General features: G+C 42.9%; 1 protein-coding gene and 1 long non-coding RNA gene across 2 annotated transcripts in view; one reads left to right on the top strand and one right to left on the bottom strand.

The window, feature by feature from the left end:
- Window positions 1-1,990: 1,990 nt before the first annotated feature.
- PTGDR (prostaglandin D2 receptor) lies at window positions 1,991-16,508 on the bottom strand. Its single transcript, XM_036109202.2, has 2 exons — window positions 15,563-16,508; window positions 1,991-2,357 (listed from the first exon to the last, which is right to left on the bottom strand). Exons 1-2 carry the CDS (start codon window positions 16,397-16,399, stop codon window positions 2,118-2,120), a joined length of 1,077 nt encoding a protein of 358 aa, XP_035965095.1. The 5' UTR covers window positions 16,400-16,508; the 3' UTR covers window positions 1,991-2,117.
- Window positions 16,304-27,890, top strand: part of LOC118546471 (uncharacterized) — a 46,302-nt gene continuing 34,715 nt past the window's right edge. Inside the window, exon 1 of the long non-coding RNA XR_004922603.2 lies at window positions 16,304-16,758. This is a non-coding gene — a long non-coding RNA (uncharacterized LOC118546471). The remainder of the gene's footprint in view (window positions 16,759-27,890) is intronic.

Genomic DNA, 27,890 nt, shown 5'->3' with positions numbered 1-27,890 from the left:
CCTTGTGGGCTAATTGCACTGAGGGCGTCAGCTCCTTGCTGGCTGTTGGCTGAGCGACCTCCCTCAGTTTTTTGCCTTGTGAGCCTCTCAGAGCATGGCAGCTGGTTTCCATTAGAGCAAGCAAGCAAGGCAGAAGCCAGTCTCTTTTGTCTATCTAACACAGATGTTTACATCCCAGATCTTTTTTGCTGTTTTCTATTCATTAGAAGAAGTTTCTAGGTCCAGCTCACACTTGAGAGGAAAGGATTACACCAGAGCAAGAACACCAAGACGGGATCATTGGCAGCTCTATTAGACGTTGCCCACTACAGTGATATAAATCACCAGCTGGCTTGTCCATTGTTGCTTGGAGAATCGCTAACCATCATTAAACAAACAAAATCCTGACTGATATTCATCCTAGATCACAGTATACAGAATTTCGCATGCACAAAGCAGCTAGATCACAAACATCTAAGAGCCAGAGATTCTGTTCCTTGGGACTTTGATTTTGGGGCTCCTGTTTGAAACACTGTTCATTTTCTCTGCCCACCACAGTTTTACATATGGGATGGATCTTCCTCAGTGACACAAGCTTCTTATTGAACCTGTTTGAGCTGCTCTGAAGAACCAATGCATGATTTTCTTGCGGTGCCTTTGAGACCCCAAAAGTGACCTGTAAGTCTTTATCATAGCTTATGCTTAAAAACAGACCATCCTAAATATACTCTCCCTACTGAATACGAATCCAAGTTTTGAGTTGTGTGGAACCAGAAATATGTATTTAAACAAATGTCTTTTTGTCTATTTGATCTACCTTTGATTGATGAGGAGGCCAGCTCAGAGTCTGAGTGTGTTGGGGTACAAAGGGATCCCAGAGGGGCTGAAACCTCTCTAACATGCCCCATGTGTTCTTTTACCAAAGGTGAAAGTTCTTACCTACGAACTGGGCTTACAGTTTCTTGTTTGGTTTATTAGCTGCAGCTGTATTTTCCCCACTTCTCCCTTTTGGCTGTAGTGTTGCTAACCTTTGTAAACATTTAAATGTACAATTAAGGTGCTCACTTGTGCTCCATCTGAGCCACATCCTCTCTAGTTTTGAAAGCATAGTTCTCAGGAACCTCAACATGATCTTACGGTTTCCACAAAGAGCAGAATATGACTGTTAATAGGTAGATGTTAAGGTTGTTGCTATCATCCTCAATTGAGGTTGGCTGAGTCCGGGGTGGGCTTTGCTCTGTGCCGAATGCCCTGCTGCTTCACACAGCCAAATGCAGTAAACATGACTCTCTGGTAAGTCATACATCCCTGTTTTTCAAAGAAGCATAAATCCCTCCTGCAAAGAATCCATCAATATGATAAACCTATAAAACGAAGTTTCCAAAAATTGAAACATTTTGTAACCCACTCCCAAATTTTGATACCTTAACACACAAGAAACTAGACTCCAAAAGATAAAAACTAATTTTTCTTCTCTGGGTTGTGGACCATAGTCACACCTTGTCTGTGTCTACTTATTTATAGATCACCTCCCCACATGAGCCTTCAGAGGGCGGCTGGGGAAGGTCTCCCCAAACCCTGACCTGGCTGTATTCCCCATCTCATTTCTCTGTGGAGTATCTATAATTCAGGCTATTACGATACAGAGTCAACAAATCAGGTTTCACTAGAAATGAATAGGGTAAGAAATTTTAAGAACACACATCACATAATTGTAAACAGTGGTGTTTCTGTTAGCTTTGAATAAAGACCTAGAGGTCTCTAGACCTGTCTAAAAAATTAGGGACACCAGAGGTCTCTAGACCTCTCTAACAAATTAGGGACACCAAGCACAAATGTTGGAACAATTAATATCATCATATCATTGCTTTAAGACTTTTAACATTGGTTACAATATGTGAAATTGTAGTTGCTGTTAACAACTCGAAATGAAAACATCTACTGAACTGGCTCATGAATATAGAGTGACTGCACATTGTTAAAGATGTTATCAAATAGTTTTGAAAATACATTTAGATGTTTTGTTATAGGAGATGACTTTTAAAATGTAAGTTTGTTTTTTTTTTTTTTAACATGGTTCTTTGACAGAAAATGTAACATATTCCTCAGCTTACCAGAGACTGGGTGGTAAAACAGTGTCACAGACTGGACTCCATGTTAGTTCGGCAGGAATTGCTGGGCCAATTTCTGTACATAAGAGGCCTTATGAAAATCTTGTGAAAAAACATCCGAAATACTGGTGTTCTGAAAATTATGAAAATCCAAGGGTCCACAATGGAGATTACAGATAGAAAACGCAAGGCTCGGAGGTCTTCCATTTCTTCAGAGGTTGCATCTTCCTCATGGACAGTTTTAAATGCTCCATAGTAAGCACGATACTGTTTTAAAGAAAAACATCCCATTATGATATTGAAAGTTTGATGACAGAAATAAATGCACTTACCTCACTTTAGAAACATTAATTTCTTAAGAACATGGCAGCTTGGCTTGGAAGATTCATTTTTGGTAAATGTATAAGCTGCAAAGACCACTGCTGCGAATGGGGGTGAGTGAGGAGCCGAGTGGGTGCAGGGCTGAGCTGAAGGCTCAGTGGAAGGGGGGTACTCCTGGGAGCCCGGGTCTCAGTCCCTGGAGGCTGTCCTGGCTGCTGTGAGGCTGCAGGGCTGGAGGTCTCCAGGTCCCTCCACACAGAGGAAGAGTTGAGGTGGAGCCAACCCAGTCCGCTGAATCTCTTATGAACAGGGTCAGCACACTCCCGTAAACACAGAGGTTCTCTTTCCTTCAGTTATCCTTTCTTTCTTCTGACTGCTTCCTGTCCTCTTATTAGCCCAGAAATAAGCCTTACTTGGTGAAACGTCATGTATATGGAGACAACAATGATACAGAAATTTTAATCAGGAAATACTCCAGTGAGAAGACTGGAGGAGATTTAGAAAAGGATTTGTTTAACTCCCGTGAATTACTTATTCTTAGAATAGATGGTTATTACCTTTACTGTGGTTGACGCCCTCTTTTCAGACTAGAACACACACACACACACACACACACACACAGAAATATAAGCCTACTTACTTGCGCCTGACCGCCCCTATTGTCTTGATCTTCCTGGAGGTGTCAGGCCTCCTTGGCACCCTGCAAACTGCCCCCTCGCATGGCTTTTCCTGCCATTGAGCCAAAATGGCCGACATGTCAGCTAGGGCCACAGCTGCCTCCCACTCTGTTGGAGGCCAGCCATTCCTTTCTCCAGGCCTACTGAGATTCTAAATCCATAATGGGACAAAATGGACTCTAATAGGACAGAAAATATGTAAACTCAACATTTGTGGAAGGGGATATGAATAACTGCCCAGACTAGACCCACTCGGGGCAATCAAGGAAGATGAGATGTGTTTTCCCGTAATTGTTTCCTTACCTTTTACTCTCTTTTTTATAGAGCATTTCAGCAGGCTCAGACATTCCCGTCTACCCCACTTAAGAAGATATACTTGTGGGGCACCTGGGTGGCTCAGTCGGTTAAGCATCTGACTTGGGTGCAGGTCATGATCTCAGGGTCCTGGGATCGAGCCCCGTGTTGGGCTCCACGTCAGCAAGGAGTCTGCTTGTCTCTTTCCCTTTCTCTCTGCCCCTCCCCCCGCTTGTGCTCACTCTCTCTCAAATAAAATCTTTAAAAAAAAGATATATCTGAATGCCCTTTCCCATCATCGATTACTACTGACTAATAATAATAATAATGGCTACTGGCCATGTAGAACTTACTATATCCAGGCACTGTTCTAAGCATTTTATTTTTTAAATTTTTAAAGATTTTTCTTAATTTATTTGAGAGAGTGAGAGAGAGCACAAGCAGGGTAAAGGGCAGAGGGAGAAGCAGACACCTCGCTAAGCAGGGAGCCCGATGTGGGACTCATTTCCGGGACTCCGGGATCATGACCTGAGCCGAAGGGAGACGCTTAACCGACTGAGCCACCCAGACACCCTAAGCATTTTATTTCAAAAACTTCTTTTTACCCTCACAAAAGTCCTATGAGGTAAGGATGACCGTTATCGCCATTTTACAGATGTAGAAACTGAATATTTTACTTCAAAATCTTTTGGATTTTACATGCCCAAATCCTAGCTCCTTTCAAGGTCTGTCTCAAATACTACGCCCTTCAGGAAGCCTCTCTCAGAGAGTGGCTAAGCCCAGCAGCTTTAGAATCTGACTATGGGGTTGGATGAAATCCCCTCACTGGCTGTGTGAAATCGGGCACATTATTCCATTTCCTCATCTACACAATGGGGATAATTGTACCTACCTTCCTTCTGTGACTGTTAGGAAGTCTGAATAAGATGGTATGAGTAGGACCTTGACAACAGGTCCTAGCACATAGTAAGAACTCAAAAGTTTGTTATTATTATTTTATCAGTTAGTAGTGACTCCTTTTCTCCTCTAAACTCCTTTATGGCCCCAATCACTCCATCCCTCACCCAGTATTACAGCTTACATGGGCAGATGTAATATTTTTCTTATTTTATATCCCCACAATGAACTACAGTGTGTTGAATGTTGTAGGTACCAGCTGCATGCTGAATTTGATTAATGGTTGACAATAGGCTATACACTTAAGCTGATTTAAAAAGCAAGTACTTTATGTAAGTTTGTTTTTACATTTGCTCCTTCTTCTTGAAAGTGAAGTACAGCAAAATATAATTCCAACTATTTCAGAATACTTGATTAGTTGGGATCTGAGTAATGAAATGACATCTACATAACCAAAACCATTTTATTTCTATGTAGTATTTATCCATGTCAATTCTATTGCATATAATTAGATTATTTGTATTTTCAAGTCACTTGATTTATATTAGAAATGTATTGTTCTATACCTGGCTGTTTAATTTAATTTTAATTTTATTTTAATTTATTTTATTTTAGGTTTACTAAAAATGTGACAGAAATTAATTCATTTATGACAGTGATCAAAGTACATATTCTATTAATTCTGAAAAAGGTATCAATTGGAACTCAATTTAGACTTTCAAAAAATCTCTGTTGCTCAACACTATTCTCTAGAACACACTTTATAAACTGCTCCTGTAAAAGATGGCTAGATTAATGAATAACCTCAGAATATACACCCCACATGTTTAAAGTAGTTCAATTTTCACAGGGAATGGTGTGAGAAGAGCTCCTTCTATTGGATTTAGGAGTCCATGAAAAAATGTTGCTGTTGTCAGTTTGCTGGAGACTCATGTAGCTGGACATCCTTGCTGAGGAGAGCTCTCTGGATTCTAATGCCCCTTCCATCCAGTTCATCCATCACAACACCCTAGACCTCATCCTCTGCTCTAGCCCTTTAAATCCACTTTCAACCCTTTTCCCTGGGGCCATGTTTTGCCCACCATCCCTTACGTATTTCTATCAGCTTCTTTTGAAAGGAGCATCACACTCATTCTTTTTGCCCACCAGAATGAAATACATACATATCTCAATACATGCAAGATGTCCTCCATCATGTCTCTGACTCCATGGATTCTGATATATGCAATTACACAAGCTCATACTTATCTTTACCTGGCTTGTCAACCTCTCAAGCTATTATGTCCAATCTTTCATTAGATCCCTCTCTCATCTGTCCCTGCTCACCTACCATCCTCCAATACGTTGTAGGTCTCTAAGGTAAAATGAATTTTTTTAAAGATTTTATTTATTTATTTGACAGAGAAAGACACAGCGAGAGAGGGAACACAAGTAGGGGGAGTGGGAGAGGGAGAAGCAGGCTTCCCGCTGAGCAGGGAGCCTGATGCGGAGCTCGATCCCAGGACCCTGGAATCATGACCTCAGCTGAAGGCAGACGCTTAACAACTGAGCCACCCAGGCGCCCCAGTAAAATTAATTTTGATGAAAATAGGTTATATGCATTAGAAAATGTGCTGCAAACGGCTTCTAAAGCTCATCCCATATTCTCTGTACTTTCTTCCTGAGAAAGTTTTCATGCTGGAAATTTGAAAATTCAATTTGGGGAAGTACTTTGCTCTAATGCAACATTATAGCAAAATTAATTTAAAAGATCAAACCCCAACACACTTTTCATTGGCTTAATGAAATACAATATTCATGCTATGAGCAAGGTTTCTTCTTAAGGTTCTTTTCTCCCTTCATATAGAGCCTTATTTTTCCCAATCACTAGACCCAGAAGAGTGATTAGAAGAGTGATTTTCAAAGTGTGGAGGTTTCCAATACTCTGTCAGTGTGTCTTCAGAGTCAAAACTATTTTCATAAAACCGAAATTATGTGCCTTTTTCACTCACAGGTGTACAGTAAGTTTTACCAACATCATCACTCCCATGTGTAATGACATCATCACTCCCACGTCTAATGGAATATATAGTGTGTATTCTTGTGTTTTCTATACCTTTCTAAGGTAGTTGATTTGGGGTATACATATATGTACATTTTCTTTTTTTTTTTTTGTAGTTTTTAATTTTATTATATTATGTTAGTCACCATACAATACATCATTAGTTTTTGATGTAGTGACCCACGATCCATTGTTTTCGTATAACACCCAGTGCTCCATGCAGTACGTGCCCTCCTTAATACCCGTCACCGGGCTAACCAATCCCCCCTCCCCCCTCCCCTCTAGAACCCTGTTTGTTTCTCAGGTCCATAGTCTCTCATGGTTCATCTCTCCCTCCAATTCCCCCCCCCCATTTTTCCCTTCCTTCTCCTAATGTCCTCCATGTTATTCCTTATGTTCCACAAATAAGTGAAACCATATGATAATTGACTTTCTCTGCTTGACTTATTTCACTTAGCATAATCTCCTCCAGTCCCATCCATGTTGATGTAAAAGTTGGGTATTCATCTTTTCTGATGGCTGAGTAATATTCCATTGTATATATGGACCACATCTTCTTTATCCATTCATCCGTTGAAGGGCATCTCGGCTCTTTCCACAGTTTGGCTATTGCGGACATTGCTGCTATGAACATTGGGGTGCATATGGCCCTTCTTTTCACTATATCTGTGTCTTTGGGGTAAATACCCAGTAGTGCAATTGCTGGGTCATAGGGTAGCTCTATTTTTAAATTTTTGAGGAACCTCCACACTGTTTTCCAAAGTGGCTGTACCAACTTGCATTCCCACCAACAGTGTAAGAGGGTTCCCCTTTCTCCACAACCTCTCCAACATTTGTTGTTTCTTTCCCTGTCCATTTTGGCCATTCTAACTGGTGTAAGGTGGTATCTCAGTGTGGTTTTGATTTGGATTTCCCTGATGGCTAATGATGATGAACATTTTTTCATGTGTCTGTTAGCCATTTGTATGTCTTCTTCAGAGAAGTGTCTGTTCATCTCTTCTGCCCACTTTTTGACTTGATTATTTGTTTTTTGGGTGTTGAATTTGAGAAGTTCTTTATAGATTTTAGATACCAGCCCTTTATCTGTAGTGTCATTTGCAAATATCTTCTCCCATTCTGTGGGTTGCCTCTTTGTTTTGTTGACTGTTTCCTTTGCTGTGCAGAAGATTTTTATCTTGATGAAGTCCCAAAAGTTCATTTTTGCTTTTGTTTCACTAGCTTTTGGAGATGTATCTTGAAAGAAGTTGCTGTGGCCCATGTCAAAGAGGTTACTGCCTATGTTCTCCTCTAGGATTTTGATGGATTCCTGTCTCACATTGAGGTCTTTCATCCACTTTGAGTTTATCTTTGTGAGTGGTGTTAGAGAATGGTCGAGTTTCATTCTTCTGCATGTGGCTGTCCAATTTTCCCAGCACCATTTATTGAAGAGACTGTCTTTTTTCCATTGCATGTTTTTTCCTGCTTTGTCAAAGATTATTTGACCATAGAGTTGAGGGTCCATATCTGGGTTCTCTATTCTGTTCCATTGGTCTGTATGTCTGTTTTTGTGCCAGTACCATGCTGTCTTGGTGATCACTGATTTGTAATATAGCTTGAAATCGGGCAACGTGATGCCCCCAGCTTTGTTTTTCTTTTTCAACATCTCCTTGGCGATTCGGGGTCTTTTCTGATTCCATACAAATTTTAGGATTGTTTGTTCCAGCACTTTGAAAAATGTTACTGGAATTTTGATCGGGATGGCACTGAAGGTATAGATTGCTCTGGGTAGCATAGACATTTTAACAATGTTTATTCTTCCGATTCATGAGCATGGAATATTTTTCCATCTTTTTGTGTCTTCTTCAATTTCTTTCATGAGTGTTTTGTAGTTCCTAGAGTATAGATCCTTTACCTCTTTGGTTAGGTTTATTCTGAGGTATCTTATGGTTTTTGGTGCTATTGTAAATGGAATCATTTCTCCAATTTCTCTTTCTACAGTTGCGTTGTTAGTGTATAAGAAAGCAACTGATTTCTGTGCATTGATTTTGTATCCTGCCACATTACTGAATTGCTGGATGAGTTCTAGTAATTGGGGGTGGAGTCTTTTGGGTTTTCCACATAAAGTATCATGTCGTCTGCGAAAAGAGAGAGTTTGACTTCTTCTTTGCCAATTTGAATACCTTTTATTTCTTTTTGTTGTCTGATTGCTGTTGCTAGGACTTCTAGTACTATGTTGAACAACAGTGGTGAGAGTGGGCACCCTTGACGTGTTCCTGATCTTAAGGGAAAGGCTCTCAGCTTTTCCCTATTGAAGATGATATTCACTGTGGGTTTTTCATAGATGGATTTTATGAGCTTGAGGAATGTTCCCTCTATCCCTATACTCTGGAGAGTTTTAATCAGGAAAGGATGTTGTATTTTGTCAAATGCTTTTTCTGCATCAATTGAGAGGACCATATGGTTCTTCTCCCTCCTCTTATTAATGTGTTCTATCACATTGATTGATTTGCGAATGTTGAACCACACTTGCATCCCGGGGATAAATCCCACTTCGTCGTGGTGGATGATCCTTTTAATGTATTGTTGGATCTTATTAGCTAGGATTTTGTTGAGGACTTTGAAATCCATATTCATCAGGGATATTGGTCTGAAATTCTCCTTTTTGATGGGGTCTTTGCCTGGTTTGGGGATTAAGGTAATGCTGGCCTCATAGAATGAGTTTGGAAGTTTTCCTTCTGTTTCTATTTTTTGAAACAGCTTCAGTAGAATAGGTATTATTTCTTCTTTGAATGTTTGGTAGAATTCCCCAGGGAATCCACCAGGCCCTGGACTCTTGTTTTTTGGGAGGTTTTTGATCACTCCTTCAATCTCGTTACTGGTTATTGGTCTATTCAGGTTGTCAGTTTCTTCCTGTTTCAGTCTTGGCAGCTTATAGGTTTCCAGGAAGGCCTCCAGTTCATCCAGATTGCTCAGTTTATTGGCATATAGTTGTTGATAATAATTTCTAATAATTGTTTCTATTTCCTTGGTGTTAGTCGTGATCTCTCCCCTTTCATTCATAATTTTATTAATTTGGGTCCTTTCTCTCTTCTTTTGGATAAGTCTGGCCAGTGGTTTATCAATCTTATTAATTCTTTCAAAGAACCAATTTCTAGTTTCGTTGAACTGATCTACTGTGTTTCTGGTTTCTAATTCATTGATTTCTGCTCTAATTTTAATTATTTCTCTTCTAATGTGTGGCTTAGGCGTCATTTGTTGCTTTTTCTCTAGTTCTTTAAGGTGTAGAGTTAGTTGGTGAATTCGAGATTTTTCTATTTTTTTGAGTGAGGCTTGGATGGCTATGTATTTCCCCCTTAGGACTGCCTTTGCAGTATCCCATAGGTTTTGGACCGATGTGTTTTTGTTCTCATTGATTTCCATGAATTGTTTAAGTTCTTCTTTGATTTCTTGGTTGACCCAAACATTCTTGAGCAGAGTGGTCTTTAGCTTCCAAGTGTTTGAATTTCTGCCAAATTTTTTCTTGTGATTGAGTTCCAGTTTTAGAGCATTGTGGTCTGAGAATATGCAGGGAATAATCTCAATCTTTTGGTATCGGTTGAGACCTGATTTGTGACCCAGTATGTGGTCTATTCTGGAGAAAGTTCCATGTGCGCTCGACATGAGAATGAGTATTCTGTTGTTTTAGGGTGGAATGTTCTGTAAATATCTATGAGGTCCATCTGGTCCAATGTATCATTCAAAGCTCTTGTTTCCTAGTTGATTTTCTGCTTAGATGATCTGTCCATTGCTGAGAGTGGAGTATTGAGGTCTCCTACAATTAACGTATTGTTATCAATATGACTCTTTATTTTGGTTAACAGTTGGCTTATGTAGATGGCTGCTCCCATGTTGGGGGCATAGATATTTACAATTGTTAGATCTTCTTGTTGGATAGACCCTTTAAGAATGATATAGTGTCCTTCTGTGTCTCTTATTACAGACTTTAGTTTAAAATCTAATTTGTCTGATATAAGAATTGCTACCCCAGCTTTCTTTTGAGGTCCGCTGGCATGGAAGATGGATCTCCATCCCTTCACTTTCAGTCTGGATGTATCTTTAGGTTCAAAATGAGTCTCTTGTAGACAGCATATGGATGGGTCCTGTCTTTTTAACCAATCTGCAACCCTGTGCCGTTTTATGGGAGCGTTTAGGCCATTCACGTTGAGACTGATTATTGAAAGATATGAATTAATTGTCATCATGTTGCCTGTGAAGACCTTGTTTTTATAGATTGTCCCTGTAAATTTCTGTTGTAGATCACTCTTGGGGTCTTTCTCCTTTTATAGACACCCCCCCTTAATATTTCTTGCAGGGCCAGCTTAGTGGTCACATATTCTTTCAACTTCTGCCAGTCGTGGAAGCTCTGCATCTCTCCATCCATTCTAAATGAAAGCCTTGCCGGATAAAGTATTCTTGGCTGCATGTTCTTCTCATTTAGTACCCTGAATATGTCTTGCCAGGCCTTTCTGGCTTGCCAGGTCTCTGTGGATAGGTCTGACGTTATTCTGATGTTCCTCCCTCTGTATGTAAGGAATCTCTTCCCCCTAACTGCCCTTAAGATGGTTTCCTTGGTTCTAAGATTTGCAAGTTTTACTATTACATGCCGGGGTATTGGCCTGTTTTCCTTGATCTTGGGAGGGGTCCTCTCTGCCTCTAGGATGCGACTGTTTGTTTCATTCCCCAGATTAGGGAAGTTCTCAGCTATGATTTGCTCAAATACATCTTCTAGCCCTCTCTCTCTCTCCACTCCCTCCAGGATTCCAATTATTCTGACATTGGAACGCCTCATGGTGTCACATATTTCTCTGATTCTATTTTCATGGATTCTGAGTTGTTTTTCTCTGGCCTCCTCTTTTCCCTTTTTATCTATTGTACTGTCTTCCAGATCGCTTATTCTCTCTTCTGTCTCAATTACCCTAGCTGTTAGATTATCTAGATTGGATTGGATCTCATTGATAGCATTTTTAAGTTCTGCCAATTCACCTTTCATTTCTGCCCTTAGAGACTCTATGTTGCCATTAATTGATTTCTCCATTCTAGCCATTGTCTTCACAATTGCTAGCCTGAATTCCATCTCTGACATCTTGGTTATGTCTGCATCCATTTGTAAATCTGCAGCATAAGTCATAGTCTCTGAGTCTTTTCTGTTTTGGGGGCTCCTCCTGCTAGTCATTCTGTTGATGGGTGTTTGAGGGAATGTATAGAGTCGGAATTATTGACCAGAACCCAAGCAAGATGCACCTGTTTTCTTGGGACCTTAGGGTTGCTGGCCTCTTGTTTTCCCAGCCTGTCTTCTGCAGGAGGGGCCTGCCGCGCTGTTACTCAGGCAACCCTGTTTGGGCGGAGTTGGGCGGAGTTGCCCTGCCCCCCTGTGGTGGGGGATGGGCTCAGTGGGAATCAGTCTTTGGGGCTTTTGTTCTCTGGCGCCTTTCTCTGGCGGCTTTCTGCGTATCTTCCGCGAGTCAGAGCAGAAGAGACCGTTTCCAACCCTCTGCCTCAGAGCAGAGAGACCGCAGTCTGTTCTTCAGTGAGCTCTCCAGGCCACACTGTCTCCGTTTCTGTCCGTGCTGCTATAAACTGCAGCGCCCTGGGTTGTGCGCCCCTCCGCAGCGCCCCCAGTCCTGCCTCCAGGTCGGGACTCGTCTCTGCCCTTTGTGCTTCTAAAACCGCCAGCCGCTCCCAATTCACGCCCCTGCGACTCCGCTGCTTGGGGTTTCCTGCAGTTCACCAGCACGACCCCAGCGCACCGGGTTTCCGTCTCAGAGGCTGCAGTTCCCGTGTGCATGACCATCGCTCCGGTTTCTGTCCGGGGGGGCTGCAGTTGGCGTGCGCGCGAGCCCGCCGCTCCGGGTTTCCACCCCGGGGGCTGCCCTAAAGTTCTTTCCCGATGCTACCGGTCTGCTAGTCTGTGCCCCATCTGCAGCGCGCGAGGCTGTCACTCACCGGCAGTGTAGGGTCCCCACGTCCAGCCACCCTCCTGCCTCCGTTTATCCTCCGATATCTGCCCGCAGGATCACGGCTCTCCGCTTCGTACCTCAAAACCAACCGCCTGCGATATTCTGTTTGTAGAGATCCAGATCTTCTTACATCTCAGGCTGGTTTCGTGGGTGCTCAGAGTGGTCTGGTAGTTATCCAACTCAATTCCGGGGACCAGTTGAAATAGGGTCCCCTACTCCTCCGCCATCTTTCCCCTCCCTCCTGACACATATGTACATTTTCAGAGACTGTTCTCAGTACTTCTGTGCTCTTAACATGCTTTTTTCTGTTTTACCTGCTATAATCTCTATAATTGTATTATCATTCATTAACTCATTGTGAAAGCCCAAAGTTTTCCTTACACCTATGCGAAAACACAAGAAGTACATTTTGTTAAATTGTTTTGCAATAATGTTTAAAATTTCTCTTATTTTAAATTTCTAATATGATAATACTGATAGATATAATCTACAAAAATAAAAGTTCTTTGCATCCTTAATAATTTTTAAGAGTGAAAAGAGGTTCTTAGACCAAAAAATGTTAGAAAACCACTGCATTACAAAATAATGCTCACTGGGTGATGTCTGGAAGTGTTGAATCACTATATTGTACACCAAAAACTAATATTACACTGTATGTTAACTAACTGGAGTTTAAATTTAAAAAATTTTTTTAAAAAGAAAATAATGCTATTTCCTGAGGAGATCATATTTCTTGGTTAATTTTCTATATCCAGCAGGCAATAATAATAAATGGAAATTATAATTAGGAATAATAGTACTGATTTTTGATGCCAGGCACCTGGCTAGGGGCTTTATATATATCAAATCTTCATAACTATCTTATAGGACAAGTATGGTTATCCTCGTTACAGATCAGAGAACTAAGGTTAGGGGCACCTGGGTGGCTCAGTTTTTAAGTGACTGCCTTTGGCTCAGGTCCTGATCCCCTGGGATCCAGCCTGGTGTCAGGCTCCCTGCTTAGCAGGGAGCCTGCTTCTCCCTCTCCCACTCCCCCTGCTTGTGTTCCCTCTCTCGCTGTCTCTCTCTCTGTCAAATAAATAAATAAAATCTTTTAAAAAAATAAAGAAAAGAAAACTGAAGTTAGAAAAGATAAATAAGCCACTCTCACAGCTAATAAGTGATAAAGGCTAATTCAAACCCATGTATTATGCTAAAGCCCTTATCCTTTCTAGAAAGTTTTAGTTCCTGTGAAGAATGCTGTCTGAGTTGCGTATCCTTGGAACATTACAGTTTTTTATAAAATCATTTTCAAATCCATTATTTCCTTCCATCCTCACAATCCCCTATAAGTTAGTTATTCAAGTCCCCTGAGAGACATGTCCAAATGCAATGCTCTTGTATTATACTCTATTATGCTCTTTTCTGCATTATTATTACTAAGACATTCAAACTGAGGACATAATATCCATGCATTTGGCCACTGTCTGCTTTCCCACAGCATAGGTAAGTAAGGCTATGAGTTTAGAGCAGGGGTCTGCAAACATTCTCTGTAAAGAGCCCAAGAGTAAATATTTTAAGTTTTATAGATCAAGAGGCAAATGGTGAGTGTTTGGCAGGTACTTTTATAACAAGAGAGAAAACACATTTTCACAACTTTCATTGGTGAAATTTAAAATGTAATAATAATTAAGTACTTTGGGGGGGTAATTCATGTCTACTATGGAGAAAAATCAAAGTCTTTTTTTTTTTTCTTGGAATAGTATTTGACCTAGTTGGAGTTTAGAGTTCCTGTGCACTATCATCAAATTGATGTCAAAATCGGTTCATTTGCAAAAACTCTTCTTATTTCCACCCACTGTACAAAAACAACAGCAGGATGGATTTGGACTGTGGGCTGTGGTTTGCCAACTCCTGCCTTAGAGTGTGGTTCTCCCAGATGGGATCCCTGGATGAGCAGCTTTCACCTTACCTGGGAACTTGTTAAGAATAAGAATTCTTCAAAAACATCTGAACCAGAAACTCGGGGGATGGGGGTGGGGGCAGCCATCTGTGTTTTTAAAAGCCCTGCTGGTGATTCCCAGCAGGCTAAAGTTTGAGAACCACTGCTAAATATCTATGCCCATATCTTCTCTATTCATATAGATTTATTTATTCATTTTTGGGGAATTCTGATCTTAACCCTGCATGATGATGCCACAGACAACTCTTTTCCCACACATTAAGGCCTTCGTTTAAGGACAATCACATTATATTTCACCTCTATGCAATCTTGAAAGTAACAGCCAAAATTGCTGCATTGCCATAAGAAACTTAACATTCCTATTCACAGAAGTCTCAGCGTTCAAAGGCACTGAATTGGCAGTGAATTGATTTAAATGTTGTTCGTGTTGAACAAGTACACTGGGCCTGGGGGAGAGGAGCAACCCTCAGAAAGTCTTCTCAGCATCAGCCGCTGCCAGAAGTCTTGGCCGGGATCCCAGGGGGAAATGCCTTCAAAACGACTGGTTAATTCCATCTCCACCACCACCGCCGTTAGTAAACTGAAACCCGGGATAATGACTTCCGTGTCACCCCGCTTGCCGAGACAGACACAAGACCTGTCAAGGCAGGTTATCCAAACGACACCACTGGCTGAACCGTACCTACACCCCTGCCTGTCCAGACAGCCTCTCCGCCTCTGTCGCCACCATCCTCCGCGGCCGCAGCACCAAGAACAGCAGCCGCCACGCCTCCAAGTTTCCGTACGAGTTTTTAAAAACTAAATCTACCTTTAGTCTCTCACCTTTGCAAATCACCCTGGCATGAGTACACCCTCCCTTACTCTCTTCCCACGCCAGCACCTGGGGAAAAACGACCAGGTGCATTAGCCCGTATCTGATGCCATTAAAATCACCGGCAGGTCTAAGAAATAAAACGTTACCTAGCCACCGGGAAAGAAAGGACTCGTACTGCCAAGGAGGAACAAAATTCTGCTCCTCAAAACAACCCCGAGATCTTCCCAGAGGGAAGAAGAGATGAGGGGATGCTGCTAACCGGAGAGGTTTTGCGGGGCTAGGAAAACACCATCAGACTCGGTCTCTCCCTTCCCTGTTCGGGCTCAACAAACTCGGTTCCAAGTCCTCGGGGCTGTGGAGATAACCAGATGTGGGGAGCGCCACAACAAACCGTCCTGGCCCAGGGCGTAGCTCCTCCTGCGCGGCGTCCAGCACGCTCCACCCTTCCCTCCCGCACCCGCCGCCGGCCGCGCTCCAGTGCCCCCAGCTGCCTCGGCACGAAGGGACTCACTATTAAAGGCAGGGAGCACATGGTGAAGAGCACGGTCATGAGGGCCAGCAGCAGCAGATGGTCCAGCTCCTCCAGGGGCTGCGCGGCCGCCTCCCTCTCGTCGGCGCCCGGCTCCGCGCGGTCGCGAGTGCCGGAGACTTGGCGCCGCGGGAGCCGCCGGTGCATCACGTAGAGGTTGCGCATGGCGCTCAAGTTGCACAGCACGATGGCGAGGACCAGCAGCGCCATGAGGCTGGCGTAGAGCACTGAGTAGCCCAGCACCGACAACGAGCGCTCCTCGTGCACCATCTGGATGAAGCACCAGGTGCCGGGACAGTACTGCACGAACTTCCCGAAGCCCGCGAAGGGCAGCGCGCAGAAAGCCAGGCAGAAGGCGCCCACGACCGGCGCCACTAGCGCGCCGCGGCGCAGGGTGATGTGCCGTCGGTAGAAAAAGGGGTGCCCCAAGGACAGCCAGCACTCCAGGGCCATGGCCAGGAGCTGCAACGTCGAGGCGAGCCCAAAGAAGGACATGAAGAAGGCGAAGGCTTGGCACAGCGAGCTGCCCGACGCGGGCGCCAGTCCCCACAGGCTCCGGTTCTGCGCGTAGGCGGCCAGCACGAAGGGGCTCACGAGGGATTTGCCCAGCAAGTCTGTGACCGTCAGGCCGCACACCAGCACGTAGAAGACCGAGGGCGGCGGGCGCGGCGGGCACGACCCCAGCCCCGAGCGCGCCAGCAGCCCCAGGGCCAGCAGGTTGCCCAGGAGGCCGGCGCTGAAGAGCACCCCGCCCATCGTCGCCGAGTTGCCCTTCTCCACCGAGGTGGTATTGTGGCAGCGGGAGAGCGGCGGCCGCATGGCGGGCGGCGCAGCGGGCAGGAGCGGGGCTGCGGGAGGGCCAGGGCCCCGGCGGCTGCGTATGGGAACCCCCGGCGGCTCCGGACGAGGGGCTGCGCCGCAGAGGCAGCTCCGCGGGCACAGGGGTGTTAAGCACGGCAGGCGCCTCCTTCTAAACCCTCGGGTCACACCCCGCCTCTCGGGGCGGGCCGCGCGGCCGAGTGCTCACCCTGCGCTGCCATTGTGGAGCCCCCAGCAGCCGCGCAAAGATCTCCGCGCTGACCCGCGGGCCCGGAGGAGAGTCGAGCCCTCGCGCCCACAGTCGGAAAGAAAGAAACGTAGCCAGAGCCTGAGCACCCAAGGCCTGTCCTTCCTACGAGGCAAGAGAACTGCTGAAGTGGAGGGGAGATTAAGCCGCAGCCACTAGGGAGGAGAGGGGCGTGAGGAGGAGGTGGTGGCGGAACTCTTGAGAGACGCGTGGAGGGGAGGCTGAGAAAAACCACTAGTTTCTGAATTCGTGCGGTAAGGAGGGGTAAAGGTAACTCACATTTGCATAATACTTAAGCCTTAGCGCGCGTCATCTTGCAGATCCTTGCAAGTTGAACAATGATCTTTATTGTGTAGGTGAGGAAAGTGAGACCTAGGGTTGTTAAGCTGTCTTTGCCCAAGGTGACAGAGCCAGTAAGTGGCAGAAGTGGACCTGGAACCGGGATCTTGTATTTACAGAGTCCATCGGTCTTGCTTCCATACCTTCTCCTCTGAAGAGGTTGGCTAGATTTCAGGGAAGTGGCTCCAGGAAAAACCAAGAAGAGATGCTAGCCTTGGGTACCATGAATCACAGTGGTTGTGTGTAGACGGTGGGAGGAGTATGGTTAAGAGCACTAATGCTGTTATCGTATAGACGTGGGTTCGAGTCCTGATTCGGCCTTCCACTCACTGCTTTTGTGAGCCTGAGGGCCTTGCTTAACTTCTCAGGAAGTAACCTCTAGCCAGCCTGCTTGGCTCTTCTGAGGTGTAGGGATCACATTTGTAAAGGGCAGACACCTAAGAAGTGCTCGGTACAATGCAATTGTCAGGATTTTCACCTGTTTTAGTAGCAGAAAATTTAACTGCAGTTTTTAGCATGGATTTTGAAACCAGAAAACAGTAGACTTGATTTAGAGCTTTCTCTGTTTTGTGACTACTAGAAAACATTGGTTCCCTTCTGGCCTTTAACTTGCCTGCATCATAGAGGCAAGGGAGTTCACGCTGGTAAGTGTGATTTCTTTCTATAACCCTTGATAAACTGGGAGAGCAACTGGTTTTGAGTGTGGAATTTGAGTGGGATTGATTACTGGGACCATATTACACAAGCAAATAGATTATGCTTGGCTTCAAGAAGCTCATTCTTGGGCTCAGTGCCTGTTTGGATGGATAGACTCAGGGCGAGAGAGCAAGACTCTTGAGTTTTCGATGTGAAAGCCAGAGAAGCTGCCTCCAGACTGAAAGTGTGGCCAGAAATTCAGGCCATGGGATAGAGATGAAGAGTCCAATCTTTGCAATTGGATAGTTCTGGAATTGGATAGCTGTGGCCCTGGTTTAGTTCACTCAATCTCTCTTAGTAAATCTCCTTGCAAATGGGATATGGGATTTATGCTGACCTCCTAGGGTTGCTGTTGCAAAACCCATTGTGTTTGGCAGAGAGTAATAATATCAACAATAATAATAACAATTAACATTTATGGGTCTTTATACATGCTAGGCACTTTCAAATCCTTTCACATCTGTTGATTCAGTTAATAGAAGGCCTTCCATGGGGTGAGTTCCCTTGTCATCCACCTTCTCCCACTCATCCCCACCTCCAGCCCTTAATGAAGAATGAAGGGTTTAGAGGAGCACCACTTGAGTTGATGAAGTGGAAGAAGGAGCAGGCTCTAAAACCAAGACACAAAATCTGATGACATCTGAGGTCTCCTTTTCAGACAAACAGACGCACACACACACACATACATACAAACACAAACACTCATAATTTACTCTAATTATACTGTGTTACCAGGTTCCTGAAGTCCCACTGTGGTGCCCAGAGGAGGCCCAATGGACTAGCTTAAAAACCTCCTCTAAGGACGTTGTCCCAGAGTGTTCTCTGAAGCATACCTACTCCGATTCTTTGCAGCCTTGTTGTTCTGTTACAGCTGCCTTCACCTCTGTACCCCGTCTAAGATTCGTGCAGGGAGAGAGGAGCCCACAAATGTAAGCAACTTTTTAGAAACAACTCCAAAGAGTGACTGAAGGGAGAGCTGTGATCCTTGATAGTGTTTATATATGTCATGCCTCAAATGTTGATGGCCTTACATGGGTACAATTCAGGAAACCACGTTTCCTCCTGGCTAACATAGCTGGCCTTTACCATGGGGTTTCCGGCTGCTTTCCTGCCCACTTCGCTCCTGTTCACCCTGCTCAGTTCTCAGGCTTAACTTCGGAATCTCCTAAGAATTCTGATTTTACAAATTTACTGTTCGGCCAAGAAAACTGTAATTTCTTCATGCATCATGCACTTTTTGAGCTCTTACTTTGGTGCCAAGCATGGCAATGAGGGATGTGGGGACTGAGCAGTGCACAGCAAATAAAGGAAGGCAGATGTCCTGTCCTGTGACTTTTACATGGTTACAAATTTTTATATCAGTTTTCAGAGTAATAAGGCTAAACTTTTTTTTTCCGGTAAGAGGAAAACTTGTAATGAAAATATCTTGGGCCCAATTATATAGTAAATTATCTTCATTATTTGCAGAGCTGTACTAGGCGGCTTAATTGGCTTAAAAACAGTCTGGAAAAATATGCATGGCATAATGTGAGTAGACAAATCTGAATATATAATTATGATTTTGTGATTGTAAAAACCATATGTGCTCATGAACAAGACCTAGAAGTTGACATAGGCACAGGAAACATTGACGTAAACTTGAGAAGGGATGGTAGAAAAATTTCTTTTTGGCTTTCTGATATATCCAATATAGTATCTCTAATAGTTATCTCAAAAGATTTTAAGCAGAAATCAAGTGTATGTTCACAGCCTGGTTTTAGGAAGGGGAGGAGAAGGAAAAAGAATAGCTTTTCCTAGGTCCTTCTTGACTCTGCTTCTAAATCTTATCCATCCCTCACTCCTAGTGAACTGCAAGCAATATTTCAGGTTGTGGATTGTGAAAAGCAGAGAATGGAGAAGAAGAAAGCTAAAAAGCAAAGAACGAATTAGCTACCAATTTTGGAGTATCTTCTGCATGCTCAATTCATGCTGGAAGAAGGTTCTTTACATTCAGTAGGTGGGATGATAGGACAGCAGCGTGCTGATGATGGGTAAGGTCTTTGGAGTCATACTGTGTGAATTTAACTCTCAGCTTTGCCCCTTAATAGTTTCATACGCTTGAGCAATCTTCTAACCTTTCTAAACCTCAATTTCTTTGTTTGTAAAAATGAGGGGAGGACAGATAATTGTACTAAACCCGTGGGGTAGTTCTGTGGCTTCAGTAAAAGTATCTGCAGAGAGCAGTAGTTCTCAACCTTGGCTGCATTGTAGAATCACCTGGAGAGAGCTTTACACGTTTTTGATGCTTCAGCATCCCCAACCAATTATATCAGACTCTCTGGGGATGCTTTCCCAGCTTCAGTATTTTTGAAGGTCCCCAGTTCGTTCCCCTGTGCAGCTAAGGTGAGAACCACTACGAGTTCATGTTAGTATGAAGCACGGTGCTATGACATGCTTTGCATGCCTCTGCCAGTGGGGTTAATGTTTTCATTCCTGCCAACAGCACCAAAGAATTTTTTTACCTCCCTTTTTGCAGGTAAGGAAAATGAGACTCAGGTTAATAACTTCTTCAAGCTCACATAACTAATAAGGGATGAGGATAGAATGGCATCTAGGTCTTTCAGATTCCTTAAGCCTCTGCTTTGGAGAAAAGGAAGAGCAGAGGAGATAAGAGAGTGAGAGAAAAAGAAAGGACTCTGCGATTCCCTGTGTGTGCTCAGAAGTTGGGAGGCAGAGTTACCAGCGGGGTCAGACAGCATGCCTGTCCCCTACATTTCTGCTAGCTGCATAATATCTTGTGACCACGTCAGCACAAATGTCATTTCAGCATCTTTTTGCTAAAATTTGCAGGTAGTTTAGTAAAGTCTTCGTTTTGTCTGATTTTGATTTCAGCTTTATAGGGTCCCCCAACCTTTCATCCAGCAAGAAATTCCATTTTGATATCTTTTGCTGCCAGAGCAAGAGATTAAATCCTTCAGAGATTCTGGGGAGTGGGAGTGTCTTGGCCAGCCTCGTTTGACCTTTTGTGTCCACGTGTAAATCCGAATCAGAATCTCTGTATGTTCAGACTTAGAGAAAACATACTCTCAGTTTTAGCTTGGCTGTAGTTTAAACCCTGAAGATCAGCATGAATTTTTGAAAATGTCTTTGGGTGATGACCTACGAGTAAATAAATGGTGGACTAATACATTCGTTAACTCAATTATAGGTTGTGACAGTTCACCAGATACTTAGGTTTTCTGGCATTTTGCTTGTGGTTCTAAGGGAAGTGGTTGGAAGTGTGGGCGGTTCCCTGTAAAGCAGACTCTAAGATGGAGATTAGCATGTAGGGTATTTATTAGGGAGGGCTTTTGGATTGACACCTGTGAAAGGGAATAAACAGAAGCAGGATTGGACAGAGAGAGAAATTGTGCTGTGATACAGTTTCAGTAAAAGGTCTTACCCAAACCAACCAGAAACTCGAAGATGAAAGGGGCCCCAGGTTATCCTGAGTTGGAGGTGAGGGCCTTTACACCCTTGGTGGGTCAGGCACTGGGGCCCAAGGGAAGGACACATGGCCTTGGGTGCAGCCAGTCTCTTGAGACAAAGCAGTACCTGGAGTAGGCTGACAGCTAAGGGCTACGTGTTGGCATCTGGAGGAATAAGTCCTTTTGTCTGGAAGGCGATCTACGTGGCACATCACAGTGACCACTACCGGGACAGTGCTGATGGGCATCTCAGCTGAGACCCAGGGGCAGGGGCCCTTAAGTTCCACCTATACCTATCTCAGGTTTAAAGGAGCCTCCCTAAACACATTTTCTGGTGACCTCAGGCAAGATAGGCCCATACCTAGGTCATAGCATTCAGAGCTGTTTTTAATTCATACCATTTTGATCTAGCTTTCCTTAGCATCATCTTGAATTTTTATTTCATCTCTCTGATCACTCAACAGTCTTCTTCAGATTCTTCCCAGAAGTTCCTCACCCTCATCCCCAAACCTAAGTGATCCACTCTCTTGGGCTCCCTCAAATGTCCCATAGCATTTACTATATTATATTGTGTTGTGTGTTTGCATGTTCAGGTGTGAGTCTCTCAAGGGCAAGGGTCATGTCTTGTTCAACTTTGTCCCCCTAACCCCATATCTCAGCTAGGCACACAATAGGCTCTCAGTAAATGTTTACTGCATGAATGGATAACCATGATACCTTCTATTTTTCCTTGTCCTGAAAGGCTCTCTTCTTGAGTCTTAAACAATTTTGATCTTTGATACTAAAAAGCTAAGATATTCTTTCATATTCAACTACCAGGCAGAAAGCCCAGCTCAAATAAATATAAGCTGCTTGCAAATACAAGTCTGGGTCTCAAAACTGTTTCATATACCTGGCTGTGGCTCTGGAGGAAGACCTAAAGGAAATAGTTGTGATTGACTTTTGAAATCAGTTGTTTCTCTGTGTCCATGCTAATTTATATGGAAGATGGATTATTTAAAATAACACATATTCTTAGTAGAAAAATCTTGAGAACAAACAACTGGAAGAGTTGGAAACTTCCAAGTTTAAGGATGAATTATTACTCTCAATATGATTGGGGAGAGAGAAGGAGAAATTATCTGCTTTAAATATTTCTGCAATCATCTTGTGATAAATGTGCTCCTATTACAAAGTAATATGAATTGAACAAAGGATAATTTGCAGGCATGCCACTTTTAACAGCGGATCAAGGGTGGTCAGTAAATGTCATCTAGGTGAGGAAATATGGTAAAGGAATGTTGGGGAAGACTTTGATTTAGAGTCTGCGGAGTGAATGAAATGAGCAGGAGTATTGTTAATCTGGGCAGTGAGACAGTGATCTCTGTATGTCTTATAAACCTCATCTGTATTTATCTTGTACTTGGCAAAAAATGTGATTGTGAACAACAACCAACAACTCAAATTTTGCAATTTTGGCTCTCTTTGGGGATTTTTTAAAAAAGATTTTATTTATTTATTTGAGAGAGAGAGAGTGAGAGAGAGCACGAGCAGGGTGAGGGGCAGAGGGAGAAGCAGACTCCCCACTGAGCAGGGAGCCGGATGCAGGGCTCAATCCCAGGATTCCGGGATCATGACCGAAGCCGAAGGCAGATACTTAAGCAACTGAGCCACCCAGGTGCCCCACTTTGGGGATTTTAAATACAAATTCGTGGTAAGCTTATCTCATCCATTTGCTTATCTCAGAAGTCTTCAAACTTTATTATTATTATTTATTATTTTTTTTTTTACACAACCGTAAAGGCTGATGAGTCTGATTGTGACTGGGAACTATTCTTATGTCATGGTTTATGACAAAAATAGTAAGAGAAAAAAATATTGAGTGATAAACTTGTGATGGCAGAGAGTAAAGAAGACATGCTAATCTTTGGCTTAGAGGACTGATCAAATGAAATTTTCTGCCCTGGAGTGTACTGAGTCAGGGAGCAGGGACTGTCGCTTGTTCCAATCATGCCTGCTGATTTGGCTGAGCCAGAATCCATTATTGAATTAGCTTAGCTGTGAGGCAGAGACTGCTAGTTTCCCACCAAATCCATTTCCTCTTCTTGGGCAGTCACAAAAGCTACATTTTTTCTGACTTCCTTGTCATTATGTGTCACCATATATCTACATGCTGTCCTCCCTACTCTTTTCCCATCTGCTAGCTGAATGTAAAGGACTTTAAGGTACTAGGAAAAGATAAGCCAATATATGGAAAGAGCTTGTGTCCTGGAATGACCATGGAGAAGGCTTGCTGTTGGCCAGGAACACACATTTTGGGTGTTGTGTAAGCAAGTAAAAAAAGTACTATTGTATAAGCTGATAAGGATTTAGAATTTATCTGTTAGAACAGCTGGCATTAATCTAACAAACACAATCTTGTCAGCTTATATTTCATAAGGCCAACACCACTGCAAGAGAGGGATACAGTTGGAATTGGGCTGGTAAGGAAGAAGGGGGGAATGGGACATTTGGTGGTCAACCAGCATTCTCTGCCACAATGTGTAATAGTTTAGATATTGCAGAGTGATTGAGGAAAATGAGAACGAGGAAAGATCATTCCGTTTGGCAACTAGAAAGTCACTGATGACCTTTGGGAGCCCAGAGTAGAGTCATTATTAGATTGCAGAAGATGAAGGAGTGCATGGGCCATGCGTCATTGAAAACAGCAGTTAGTTTGGGCTGTGAATGGAAAGAAAGAAATGAAAAGTTTGAGTGGCAGAGGGGTGAAATAAAGGATTTTCAAACTGGGGTAAACTTGTTCACACTTTGAGACCTGACAAAGGAAACCCAGAGTAGAAATTCTAGAGAAAGAAGAGTAGAAAAGCAGATTAAAAATTCTAGAGAAAGAGAAGACTGAGAGAAGAAGACTCAAACATACTGGAATGGGACTTGGCAGGGAAGAAGAGATGAGGAAAGGAAAGGAAAAATCTTCTCCCATGATAGGAGTTAAGAAAAGGTGGTGCATATAGAGACAGATACCTTGAGGTGAAAAGTGGGCTCCATGGTAGAGCTGACCATAAGTAGCCTCATCTGTTCATTCGCCAAATACCAGTGTAGACAGAGCTGTGAACACAAAAGACGTGGTCCCTGCTTACACAGACGGGGAGAGGTGATCATTGAGCAAAAAATTACTTAAACAAGAAGAGTGAGGCGATGAGTTTGTCTTGAAGGTATAGAGTGTCTGGGGTATAAAAAATGAGAAGAATGGAGCAGCCGGTATGGGGAAGGCCCTGAGGCACCACTAGGATGTGGTAGTGGTTAATAAAAAGCAGCTGAAGTGAGCATGAATTTGTAGTGAGTCCTTTAGCATACTTTACTTTCTCATCCGTATTCTGTGACCCGAAGGCAGGAATGAAAACACCTGGGTCACTTTAGGGAGTATTCTGTCTCTAATGTTAAGTGTGGTGATTTCTGGAACAATGGTCCAAATAAGTGAAAATCCTATACAATAAATTATTTAAAATCCATTAGTTTTATGATCTTTGTGTAAGTTAGTTGAAGAGAAAAAGAACCCTAATAGGGATAAGTTACACTTTAGTAAATACCAATTTCTATCATTTGCAAGTTATTTTGAGCCCAGATTGAACATACATTAAAGAGTTCTTAATTTCTTGAGCATGATTTGGAAAAAGTTAATGATTTTAAATTGAATTACTGTGATAGAGACCAACCGCTCACTAACCCAGTTTCCTCTTTTTTTCTGGGCACTCAGCTAGATGACATCTCTCAGCCTCTCTTACATTCAGATGTGGCTGTTGCCTGAGTTCTGGCCCATGGAATGTAGGAATGTAGGCGGAAGTGATGCGTGCCACTAGCAGACTCCACCTATGAAAACTAGCCATTTGTGAGCCTCTGGTCACTCTCTTCTTTCACCTGCTGGCTGAATGCAGAGCATCCAGTGGAGGACTCTGAATCCCAGGGATTTAAGGAGCCAGGCTCACTGAATTCCATATGAAAGGCTGCCCCCTGAAAATCCAGTTGAACTCTACTGAGCGTAAACTATTGTGTTAGGCCTCTGAAATTCTGAGGCTTGCTTGTTATAGCAGCTATCTGGCATTTCTTTCCCTAAGTAATCAAATTAGTAATCAGATGGGAAGTGGGCTTACTTAATAATGAGGCAGTTGTCTAGTCGGAAATATGGCAAGCCCTTCCTAACCTTAAATTTCTTTACACAAAATTTTAATACATACCAATTGACTTAATACCTTTCCTATAATTGTGAACATGTTGGATAATGTGTTTGTATATTTCTAGTCACTGATATTAAAGATTAATGGGAGAGTTGCTAAGAGGAAAGGGAGTTGAAGTATACGTCAGAGCCTGGGAGGCTTTGGTTTTGAACTCTTTATTTAATGATTCTCTTGGTGTATGCAGGTATATTTTTTAAACTTCTTAAATTTCCAGTTTAAAAAAAAAGATTTTATTTATTTATTTGAGAGAGAGTGAGAGAGAGGGCATGGGGTGGGGGTTGGCAGGGGGAGAGGGAGAGCTGGGGAGAGTAGGAGCAGGAGAGGGAGAGCAGGGAGCCCGATGCGGGACTCGATCCCTGAGCCAGAGGCACACGCTTAACCGACTGAGCCACCAGTGTGTCTGTATTTTTCAAATTTCTTTCCCTGTTCCTAGGATTTAAAAAACTTGGCATTCCCCCAATAACTTCCCTCTAGCATACCTCAGCACATTGCTGATGAGAGAAACGTAGCTCCACTCTCTCCCCACAGTGTCAGGAATGCAGGTACAGGACTCAGGAAGAAATTTACTTCAAATTCTTTTATTTTCCCATGGCTGCATTCCAAAAGGCCTCCTCCCAGGCTCCTTCATACACTTCACCTCCTTTTTCTCTTCATAACTTTTCCACGAATCCTTAATAACTTATAGCTTAGGTATATGTGATCCAAAATTTAGAGTTATAGAATTAGTTTGTGTTTTTTACATATTCCAGTCTTTGTGTGAGATTCTCTATCCTATCATGTATTTTATCAAACATTTTAATTACTGTTACTTTAAAGCCTGTGGTGAATCATTCTAACACTTCAGCCATCTATAAGTACATTTCTATTGTCTGCTTTTTCTCTTGGTCCTGCCTAATATTTTTTTTATTAAATATTGGGCATTGTGTAAAAATACTGTAGAGGCTTTCATGAAGTTATCTTTCTCCAGAGAGGGCTCACCTAACTTTTAGTGGATAACTAGAGGAAGGGCAAAATACCTTAATCTGTTCAGGGACTGAGCTGACTTGAGGCTGGGTTGCAGTATTTTTGGGGCTATCTTGGCTGGGGGAATGAGGGGGGCTGAAATCCAGCTGGTAACTCTACTCCTAAGCCATGATTCCTGTTGTGACCTGCATCTGCCCAAAGAAAAGGGTGTTCTGTTCAACTGACGCAAAGGAACGCGTATGGACTAGTAGTTGTCCATTTTCACCTCTTCTCATCACTGTTGTTTTTGGGAAAACAGGCACAGAAATAGGTCTCTTAGGGCAACCTCAGTTAATGGCTCTGGCTTTCCAAAACCTGTAGTTCTGAAATTCCAAGAAGCTTGTAAGGCAAATATACTAAAAAGAGTGGCACTGGCCCCCTTTAAAAAAACAAAACAAAAACCAAAAAACAAAACCCCATGAATGTGGCATCATGATATGTTAAGTCTACATTTAATAATAATTGTGTAAAAGAAAAAACAAAAACATTGTCCTGAGATGTTCTGATGTCTAATTAATTCAGGGCAGGACTGAATGGCAAGCTATCTGAAGAGTGACTCCAGCACATTTTCTCTAAAATCCCACAGGTATGTTCAGTGAACATTTACAAGCCTTCTTGGTTTCAAGATGATGGGAGCAAAGAGAGGAGAAGACATGGCAAATAATTAGAATCTCAGCTAAAGCTAGAAACCAGGCTGCCTGATCTAAGTGGTCCTTTAGGCTGACCCACAATAGACATAAATAGACAAAACCTTTTTACTTATTTAAGTCACTTTATTTGTACACATTTGGGCCCCAGACAACAAAAATATCATTTAAGGGCACCTGGGTGGCTCAGTTGGTTAAGTGTCTGCCTTCGGCTCAGGTCATGATCCCAGCGTCCTGGGATCGAGTCCTGCATCAGGCTCCCTGCTTAGCGGGGAGCCTGCTTCTCCCTCTCCCTCTGCTATTTCTCCTGCTTGTGCAGTCTCTCTCTCTCTGTCAAATAAATAAAGTAAAAATCTTTTTAAAAAATCATTTAAAAGTAACCCTTGCAGTAATTTTTAACTAAAGGAAGCACAACTTCACTGAGTGTTATATGTAAGTGATGAATCACTAAATTCTACTCCTGAAACCAATATTACACTATATGTTTTTTTTTTTTAAGATTTTATTTATTTATTTGACAGAGAGAGACACAGCGAGAGAGGGAACACAAGCAGGGGGAGTGGGAGAGGGAGAAGCAGGCTTCCTGCTGAGCAGGGAGCCGACGCAGGGCTCGATCCCAGGACCCTGGGATCATGACCTGAGCCGAAGGCAGACGCTTAACGACTGAGCCACCCACGTGCCCCTACACTATATGTTAACTAACTAGAATTTAAATAAAAACTTGAAACATGGAATGAATGAATGAATGAGTAAGTAAGTAAGTAAATAAACAAATAAATAGGAAGCACAATTTGATTTAACCGGAATGAACTTTGCAATTATATAATATTTTCCATGTATTCATCAATTAGGGTGAATGACATGAAACAAAAAGAAAAAAGAGCTGAAGCTTATATTGCATTT

The sequence above is a fragment of the Halichoerus grypus genome, chromosome 8, assembly GCF_964656455.1.
Source record: "Halichoerus grypus chromosome 8, mHalGry1.hap1.1, whole genome shotgun sequence".
In the NCBI taxonomy this organism is placed as follows: Eukaryota; Metazoa; Chordata; class Mammalia; order Carnivora; family Phocidae; genus Halichoerus; species Halichoerus grypus.
This window is presented reverse-complemented; position numbering and strand designations above follow the sequence as displayed.

Coding starts and splice junctions, on each gene's coding strand:
- PTGDR (XM_036109202.2), bottom strand. CDS start 16,399: ATGCGGCCGCCGCTCTCCCGCTGCCACAATACCACCTCGGTGGAGAAG. Junction 2,358..15,562: donor TGTGCTCCCTGCCTTTAATA/GTGAGTCCCTTC, acceptor TCTTTAAAACAG/TATCGTGCTTACTATGGAGC.